This window comes from Halyomorpha halys, unplaced genomic scaffold (genome assembly GCF_000696795.3).
Source record: "Halyomorpha halys isolate HHAL.00 unplaced genomic scaffold, Hhal_1.1 Scaffold1405.1, whole genome shotgun sequence".
Lineage (NCBI taxonomy): Eukaryota > Metazoa > Arthropoda > Insecta > Hemiptera > Pentatomidae > Halyomorpha > Halyomorpha halys.
Window position 1 is genome coordinate 367627 of NW_027107158.1, and position 10539 is coordinate 378165.

At 28.7% G+C, this 10539-nt stretch overlaps 1 protein-coding gene across 3 annotated transcripts in view; it reads right to left on the bottom strand.

Annotated features, from left to right (window-relative positions):
• Hr38 (Hormone receptor-like in 38) overlaps positions 1-4522 on the bottom strand; it is a 107254-nt gene extending 102732 nt beyond the window's left edge. For 2 of the 3 annotated variants that reach the window (XM_014434653.2, XM_014434652.2), the window contains exon 1: positions 4221-4516. In XM_014434653.2, the coding sequence (XP_014290139.1) occupies positions 4221-4320 (100 nt within the window). In that variant the 5' untranslated portion in view covers positions 4321-4516. Of the gene's footprint in view, positions 1-4220 lie in introns of all 3 variants that reach the window. The other variant, XM_014434654.2, reaches the window with a different exon arrangement.
• Between the last annotated feature and the right edge of the window lie 6017 nt (positions 4523-10539).

The following is a 10539-nucleotide window of genomic DNA, read 5'->3' on the forward strand; positions in this document are numbered from 1 at the left end:
TAATAATGATTTTTATTGAATAAAAAAAATAAACCCTGGAAAAATAAACCGATTTCGACCTATTTCGAGAATTTATGAGTTATACAACAAAATTAACATTCAATAGAATGTTCAATGGAATATATATTTTTTGTATGGTTTTGATCTAGGATAATTCTACTGTACGGTTAAAAACAACAGAAGGAAATAGATAAGTTTCCCTCGGAAAATATTAACAAAGAGAAATAAAGTAGAATACATTTTTTTCTAAGCCATTGGCTTTTATTTCTTTACCATATCGCGGTAATTTAAAACTATATATATGTATACACACAAACAAGCCTAGTATCGCAAGTACATGTATTCCACTTGAAATATGTAATTTTATTTCACAAACATTTTTACTTTCTGAAATTATTATTATATTTTTGTCAGAAAATTAACTGAATATACTTTCTGCTTTAATTAAAATCTCTGAATTAAATTCATGTATTTTTTTTTCAAGTGGAAACTTCACGGAAATGCCGATCCAGTGACCACTCGCCTGTGGTTGGATTCTCCGACCACTTTTACCTTCTGAATTTCCTGTTTTAGAACCTATAATTTGTATAAAGAATATCAGATCATTGGGATTCCCAAAAAGTAAAAAAAAAGGTCAAAATAAAAATAGAAACAACGGTGTAAAAAAGAAAAAAATAGTTGAAGTATTCCGTTACTGTTTGGAAATGATGGTATGAAAAGTCCATCAAACGGTCTGATTGCATTTATTCTTACGATCCGTGATGAAAAAATATTATCTTACCTCTTTAGTTCTCATTTTAAGAAGGTGGTCTGTTTTCTGATATAACAATTTATTTTACATTAAATCCGTAAAACTTTTATAAGAAACAGCATATTTTTGTTAATTAGACTTTAATTTTTGCATAGGAATTGTTTTATTTAGTATTTGATTTTGACATAGTATATATATTCTTAGTATTGATATGTATATATCAGCATGTGAATTTCATGCTAACTTTAATGATGATCAATGTATAAAACGATAAGTTAAAAAAAAATATAAATAAAAATCTTTTAAGAAAAAAAGCTAGTCAATGTTTGTTACTAAGAGATAAATTTAAGATGTGTTTGTTGAAAGTTTAAAATTAATTCTTTATAAAAGTATAAAAAAGCTTAAAAATAATTCTTTTGTAGCTTTGTATTTTTAAATTTTAAATGACCGTCCCACAAAAATTATATCTAGATTAAAAAATAGAATATTATTTGTTATTAATTATAGTTAAATAAAACTTAATGCTTGTTCACAACAACGCATATACTCAATCCAAAGTTGTTGCAACATCAAATGACCCCTACTTTAATCTCATTCGTGGATACTTAGCGTTTTTAGAATTTTTTTTTATATATAATAGACACTCTGAATTTGACAACATATCCTATTTGGTTGAGATCACCTTTTATTTACAGTATATTTGAAATGTTATTAATGTCATTGCAAGCTTATAGTTATTTGTTAGTTGGTGAATACATGCATCATTGGTTGTATATACACTTATGAATATATACGGTGTATTTGCGTGTTTGTATTTTTATGCGATCGCTCCAGTTAAAACAATAATGAAACACTGATAGAAATAACTTTTAGTTAGTGTTAGGGGAAATAATATTTTGTGATGTTTTATAACAATTTATCTAGTTTGGAAGATTCTTCATTTTAAAAAGACAATATTGGCTTTCAGTTTTTCATGATTATTTGTTATGTTGACCCACTACCCGAGTATGAATTTGCACTTGATCGGTACTTGCAACTGAGTTGCATTCATGCATACATTTTGCTGAATTATGCTTATGTACTGGTGAATCTATCGACGGTTGGGGGTGGCCGTGAATGTGTAATGTGGAGGTCGAGGGCGGTCTATCGAACGGCGGCGTCATTACTGCGGCAATGACGTCACTAGCCACCCCCGATCGACGTCACCGCTCCGCCCCACGTGAGTTCTAACCACATGACCCGTTTTCTACCCATCACTATATAAATAAATAATATATATATCCATTCGTAATAGCTAATATATCAATGACAATTATAAATGTTGTCAAGAGAAATTATCTCATGAAATTTCCAAGTTTCATTCATGTGTGATCCCCGGTTGTAGCTTTTGTTACATCCCCTTCCCTTCATTTAAATGAGTCGTTATATAAAATAAAGTTTATTTCACATGCATGGCTCATTATACATTTGTATTTTTAGTTTAATGCTTATTTCTTCTTATTATTATAAATGGATTACATTATAAATATAACTAATTCTGTTACTTTGGCATGTATTTAAAAATATATTTAATGTCTATTATTAAAATAAAAAACTCAATGTATTCGATATATTAATCGTATTTTAGTTGGTACTATGGTTGCCTAGTAAGTATATTATTCAAAAAAAGTTGTACGGTTAATTTTTTATCTACTTTTGTAAAAAATGTTATTTTTTTGTTTATGTAGCTATTATAAATAAAAATTATTTTTCTTATTCCATGATTTATTATTCAATCATTGATTTTATATTTTTTTAATTTATCTCTTGCTTGTCTATAATCATTTTATAGTATAGAACTATCACATTATGGTTTATTATTACAAACACTATTTAAATAAGTAATGTGCTTATGTGTAAAATAATTGTACGTTTATTAAATAGCTTTACCGCTGAGTGGTCTAAAAGAGGATAGTTATGTTTTAAGTAGGTATATTTTGAAACTTATTTATTTTTATCATTATTAATTCTTTGAAAAACAAAATATGAATTAGTCTCAAAAGATAGTTTACTGATTTAGCTTGATTATTTATTGCGTTATTTTAAAAATCTACTTACATTTGCATAGGTATCCAAACTGCACTTTTATAATAATAAAGTTATAGCTTTTTTTTCGGAGATTCACATTTTTCTTTCAGCTTTTGGGTTCTCTAATATGTATATGTTTGTAATTATTAATGAAATCACGACTTATTTATAAATCTATCTTTGATCCTTTCATTTTTTTCGAGCGAAAGTGATCTAGGATTTAGTAAGTGTGGGTGTAAGGACCCAGATCAGAGAAAGGTCCTTATGTTAAAGAAAAATGAATTGTTGCCGTTGGAGGAGGTACCGGTGTAGGCGTAGGCGTAGGCGCGACGGAACGGTATCTCCCCGTCAATGGCTTGCGGATCATGCCGGCCACTACGCCGTCTACGGCGGCCCCTTATTAAATTACAGTTTATCACTTTATACCATCCTATCATATTAAACATTGGATAAATATCTTTTTCCGATACATTTTATTATTTTAAAGATTAATTGTACTAATCGGTTTTAATATCGAAATGAATTATTAGATCTTACATATATGTTTTTAATAAGTTTTATATTTAAATCGATTATTGTATATGAGATTGATTTTCGCCAACCAAAGTTCTTGAAGAATTTGTTGTTTAAAATCATTTAAATTTTTATTATATTAATTTATACAAATGTATATTATTATTTGAATTTGAATTATTTAGACAATATTTTATATACTTAACCTTCTTCAAATTTTATTGTGTTTAAATTCACTTATTTTTTACTGAATTAATAAGTTTTATATGTTTGAGTTTTGTTCCTTTTTTACAATTGATAAAATTTATTTCAATCACTGACTACGGGTAGAAAGTAATTTTAAAATCATTTTATTCATGTAACAGATTTATCTATGATGGGATATTTTTTTATTATTCTAGCTGATAAAAAATTTGTATATGCCAAAAATATGTTTTTTGCTCTTATAAATAAATATGTATATTTTCATTTTAGTACCGAAATTGCTGAATTAGAATTATTAATCTGACACAATTCTGCATGATTGAAATTAAAGTCTTTAGAATTATTACACTGTAAATTTTTATTTTATTGTATGATTATTTTTTTTTCAATTAATACCCTAGTACCATTATTTTATTGTATTTTTTTTTTAATTGTTATTATTAAATAATGCCACTATGTTTTGCAGAGGATCACAAATTGTAAAATTAGGTGTGATATATTAGAGAATAAAAAAATAATATAATCAGTTTAGAACTTTGAATGAAAAAAAAAACGGCGGGGGATGCCGGTGGCGCAGGGTGCGGGGGGTTAGTGAAGCGACAATTAGGATACACAAACTACCCCAAGAGCTCAATTGTTAGTCTGTTAGTAAAAGCAAGTAATATTTGTTGTTTTTCCCACTTACTAAAGGCAAATCCTCTCTTTTTAAGTCCTGGTCCCGTGTGGTTGGAGGTTCGGTTGTTGTTCGCGTCACTGCTGCAGTGATTCTGAGCCCAGTTGATCATACTCGCGCTATTATCTCGTTCATATCTCTATCAGAGCTCATCGCGACCGGAACATATCGTACGGCACAGAGAGATATATGAGGTACGGCCGTGGTAGCTGTTGGGACGTACCTTTCGGTGAGGCTGGCTCCAGAGCTGGACTCCTCCTGTTCTCAGAGTAGCACACAGACAGTCACTGACTCGCGAACGACTGGCGGCTCCCTACCACTAGGCGGTCGCTGATATAAAATCCGTCTCTGCCCTCCCCCCCTAACCGGCGACGTCACGAGCGACGTCATTCTCGCCTCCCGCCCCATTGGGCTGCCGCTAGCTGACGTCACTCCTGACGGCGTCATGGTAGTGACGTCACCTCGGAGGCGGTCGATAGCCACCCCCGGCTCCCGTCCACTTTCCCTGACGTTCCCTGGATACAGTCCACCTCGACCCAGGTTCCCCGATACATCCTCTAGCAGTACATAAACTTCTCTTTTCTTCGACACTACAAATAGTTTTAGAAATCCTATTCCCCTTTTGTTTTCCTTTTAAAATTCATTTTATGGTTGACCTTGGACTTGGCTAAATCAATATCGATCTTTAAGGCGGTGGTTAACCCCCGACCTTGCCGTAAAATCTGCCTCTTAAATTACCAAAGAGATGCCAAACTACTTTAATAATAAAATCCACTTTAATTTAAAAATGTATTTATCGATTTTGTCTAATATATTTTATTTATTTTCTTCAAAAAAATACCACTCTGGGAAGGTTTTTAATTTCTACATGTTTCATGTTTACATTGATTGTCAACAGTTTACTCAGTTATTTAAGTTTATTTAAAATTTTCAATTTTCTCTTGCCTGTTAGTCGTTACACAGTAATATTAAATATATTAACCTATCTACATTACATGTTCCCATGTTAATTTTTAATAATAATTTTCCATAAATAGTTATACTGATTTTTTAAAGAAAACTCGATTATTTAAATAACGTTAATATTGATAACACTGAGCAATGAAAAAAAAACCGTGAAATAATAAAAATGTTTAAATTTATTCATAATAATAAAATTAATATTTATAGATTATGGACTAATTGTAATATAATTATATAGGAATTATTGACCTCTGATTTAATCTGGCAGATAACGATTACAGTAAGCCTGTCAACGTTTCAGCCTACGTTGTAGGTCTTCTTCAGAATCCACTCCTTTTTGGGGCGTTTCTTCTACGCATATTCATTTCGATGTATTACGTGCTTTGTCATTCTATATCGCTTTGGATTATTATGGAAATTTTGATATGTTTAAAAGAATCCGGCAAATAATGAAACAGTAGTATATTAACGATGTATTTAATTTCCTGATTGTACTCTCAATCATCTCCTTTTGATTAGTAATATGTTATAAAAATTTAATACTGTACTACACACAATTAACTAGTAATTAAATGCGATTAAGTAATAGCATTAATATAACAGATCCATTAAACTTATTTTTTATTATGATTGCATTAGATAAATCAAAATGTTGGTACAATCCTAGTTTAAAATCTGCAATCAATTATCTGTAGCAGCATTAAACCGGGTTGATTTGAATCATTGAGTCTAACAGAAAAATAGAATATAATTATTTTAAATTAATTTATGAAATTAATACTTAAGAGTTTTTTTTTATTCTAGAATAAAATAAAATAAAAATATATTTAAGTACATTAATCATTTGGCTTTATTGGCTTTGATATTTGTTTAACCCTATAAAAAAAAAATAAAAATAAAAATGTATTTTACATACTTCATGCTCCCTATGGGCGTAGCACATATGTAACTTGTTTTAATGTATGTGTTATGAAATGTTACATGAACAACAAAGTAATATTACTGAAAATAGAAAAATAATAATTATGAAAGTATAAACTTGAAAAATGTATAAAAAAAAAGTAGAACAAATTTATATATTTCATATTTTTTATTTCTTTGTGTATAGTTGTTCTCCGAATTTCCTGGTTTGTCCTCATAGGTCTGTTTCTCACTCAATTCAGCTATTTCCTTCTGAACTTTCCGTTACCTATTATGGATATTTATCCTTCATCCTTGACCACTTTTCCCAATACGCAGTGTGTATCACCTACATATAAGTCAATACATTCTAGTTATAATAGGCACTATCGTGTTATTAACGTTTCTTTCCCATAGCAATATGACCTACTGGCAAAGATTACAAGCCATATGTCGTCAATATCTAAGCTTCTCATTATGTTCTAGATTTTCCATTTAAGTTAGTTTGAAATCGTTACTCGAATAATTATCAGAAACGTTTTAGTGGTTATATATGATTATAATCATTTTATTGATAAAATGGACTTGAATAAAATTTTATACTAGACAAAACATTGGTTTCGTTATTGATAGATTGTTTCTTGTTGCGTATGGATTCCAGCTATCTGAATCTATCATAGTATTACAAATATTCAACCAAAACTCGGTTAGTAAAACTAAGATTATGTATCGGATCTGTTTCAAAATATTAATTCATCCCTATGAACTGGTTAAAATTCAATAAAAACTAGATTCTGTTAATTACGAGTACTTCAGCGACAATTTTTTTATTAGATAAAAAATGTTGTTTAAAATAACAACAGATTTTGTAAATATTTATATAACATGAACATATTTACAATTTCAGTTAATAAACTGAATTTACAGAGAAAAACCGGAGTGTTGTCATTCCGGAACCCTTAGGACGTGCGAATTTATTATATTTTATCACTACATTTATATAGCTGCTATATCCATTATTATTTTTGTTGTTTCTTCAGATAGATTTTATTTTTGTTCGGAATAAACTGATACGAATTTTGATTACATAATGCAAATAACAAAACACGTAATATTAATTATAATTACGTAATTATTTTAATTTAAGACACATTTATAAAGTAAATTTACTTCAAATATTGTTTTTATCATATTTTAAAATAAATATTTGCAAATTGGGTGGTAGCTTAAATAAAATTTAATTTTTAAAACATACATAATTTATATTCAATAAAAAATCTATGGAATCCTCAAATGTGAGGTTTATATATTAAAAAAAAATTAATCATAATTCAGTATCCTCTTACTCTGATTGAAGTTTTGTAATAGACATTAATTTTTTTCGTTAAAACTCCCATCTTTGTTTTGTTTTTCAAACGTAGGTACTTCAACTATAAATTCAGTTCATCATTGCCTTTTGTAGTGCTTATTATAATATCAGTGGTCTATTGCTCTTATGAAAACTATATATTTGCTCGTCAAAATTGATGGCGCTGCCAACAATAGTTGGGAGGAATAAAAAATTAAGTCTTTTTCGAAACTTTTTAATATAATAGTAATTTGGAGCTCCTCTACATCAAAAATTTTCTTTCCTTTAAATAATGTGCTATGCATTTTTTTTTTAGCGTTGTAGGTAGTTTTAAGAATATGAAGCTCGTTTACTGTATCTCTTGTATAGTCTACGTAAAAATTGAAAATTATTTGTTGTCTTTACTTGAAAACCTCAAAAATGAATTTTTTGTTACTACTTCCATTTTTTATTTTGAATATTATCTGCATACTGTTTTTTTTTCTTTTTTTATGGTAATATTGTGTTATGCAGAGAATGAAAAGTGACGATATTTCTATAGAAAAGGAAGTGTGTTGTAATCTCTGTCGAACAAATGTTTTGTACAATACTTCAAGATGTTTTATTCATTCAAATAATTATAATTTATTTGAAATTTCGCGTTATCCGGACTACTATATTTTAAATTAATATATGATAAAAAGTATTATATTCTAAGATAAATTATAGAACGTCGTTACGAACTGTGCTAATCACGGAAAACGGGAACACGACCCCATGCTGGAGAGAAACCGCTGCTCCTGAAAACGACCTAATTAAAACGTTATGAATTTTCCACTTAACCACCGCTTGCCGCTGGTGGAATGGGTGAAAGCAAACATATCATTAGTGAGGTATAATTTTCAATTAGACATTTTGGTGAATAATTTATTAGGCTATTTTTTTCGTAGGTCCTGGCCATGATGGGCTAAAACAATTTGTAAAGACTACCGTGCCGGGAGCTATAAATCTCTTAAAAGTTATGGTTGCCTTAGGAGCTTCCGAAGACCTGACTTATCCAGAACACTCTTCCACCCTCAGGCGCTTCCTCCTCCGCTACTTAAGTCTTTTTTTTTTTAAATTTTATTAATACACCAATGTGTTAATCCCGGTTACCCCAAGTATTTAATTTTATAGAATGGATTTTATTGATGTGCTGCCAATTACGAATTTATTGGCATCTTTCATTATGTCGTAAAGATGACTAGTATCCCAATTGATTAATGGTGAAAGCGCATAACTAATGTTTTCTGAATTAGTTTCTAACCCATTAAATTAAGTAAAACTTTCATCACTAAGATAAGATTCACATTAACAGAGTTACAGATAGTTTTAAATAAATGTGTTCATTACAATGATAAAATTTAAAGCAGTAAGTAAGTGTATGTATAATTTTACATGATTGTTTTGTTTTTAAATAATTGATGTTTCAGCAGTTTTAGTGCCTGTATTGTGTATTTTTTAAAGTAAATGTTTCTATATAAACTTTTGAAAGTAATAAAAATATCGACAGAGTCTTGTTTTATTGTGGAAACAAATACTACTGGTAGTATTAGTTCTCAAATTCTATTATAAAGGGTATCTCATAAGTCTTTAGTTATATTTAAGGATTTTAAAGCAGACTTCAAGAGTAACAAAAAACGCCTTAGAGACAATGGTTTGATTCTCTATAGTAACTGATAAAATGGATATTTTGTGTTTTCTAAAGCAACATGCTTTTTATTATTATTTTTAAATAGTATGTAATAACGAAAAACTATTTAAGATAAGTAATTGCAAATTGCAGTATAGTAAACTAAACAAAATTTTGTTTAAAAAAAGTAGAAATTTGTTTTGGGCAAGACTTTCAAGCGGCTAAATAAGGCCAAGTTTTGATATTCATAAAATCCCGAATTATTTGCGAGTTTTATTATCAACCTTAGCACTATAAATTTTCAACCTTTAGGAAAAGAGCCTTCTTCAGTATACTTTAGTAGTTCATATTAATTAAGTTGAGATCAGTTACATAATGATGTGATTTCCTCTTCCAGTTTTTAAAAAGAATTATGTGATGTGTGATTCAATCTCATCAAAGTATCAGTGATAAGTCAAAATAATTACAAATTACTAAAATACACGATTTCTTCCTTTAATTTGCATTCTAGGGCCGTGGTTCTCAACCGGGGTTCCATGAAATAATTTAAAAATGAGTCATTCCATATTAACTCAACACGGTTTTGAACCTTTCTATCTCAGATTTTCTTCAATTTTGCACAAGTTCTATGCAGATATCCTAGCCTTTCTAAGCTTTTGCTGAAAAGACGGTATTTGATATTCGTTTTGTATCCAATGATAATTTAGGTGTTCCGACATTTACCTACTCCTACCAAAAGGGGTCCGCCATTTTCCTACTAGTATCAAAAGGGTTCTTCCGCTAAAAAAGGTTGGTAATCACTGCTCTAGGCTGTGGCCGCAATGATTGGGAGAGGAAACCCAGAACTAGACAGATTTTCCAAATATTGTTTTACTTCTTATATTTGCTTGAATTTGATTTTTTGGCTCTAGTTTATAAATTCTTTCGTTATTATTTAATCAGTTTTTATTATAATGTTTATGATTTTATTTATACATATCATATGTGTATTTTTTTCTTTTATTTATTTTTTTTGTATTATTAGAAGATGACTTTCTAATATCGAAATGTTATTGGAATACTACCAATGGCTAGTTTATCCAAGTCTGTATCATGTTATTGTTACAATAATTTAACATTCACTTGATGTATTTTTTATGTCATACTGTTTTAAATATCAATTATTAAATTTAATGTTCTTTATCTCATATATTTTTTTTTTATATCAGTTTTTAATATGTCGATTATATTTTTATTTTTACATATTATATTTTAATTTTTTTATTTTATTATTCGTTTATTTTATTTTTACTGGAATTTCATTTTCTTTATCTTATATATAAATTGTTTCGTTATATTTAATCATGTTTTATAAAGATTATATTTTTAAATATACAACTCATATTTGTCTTATTTTTGTTAGTTGTATTTTGTTATATTGTTATTTCATTTTATTTTCTTAATTTTGTGAGTACTATTAGAATCATTTA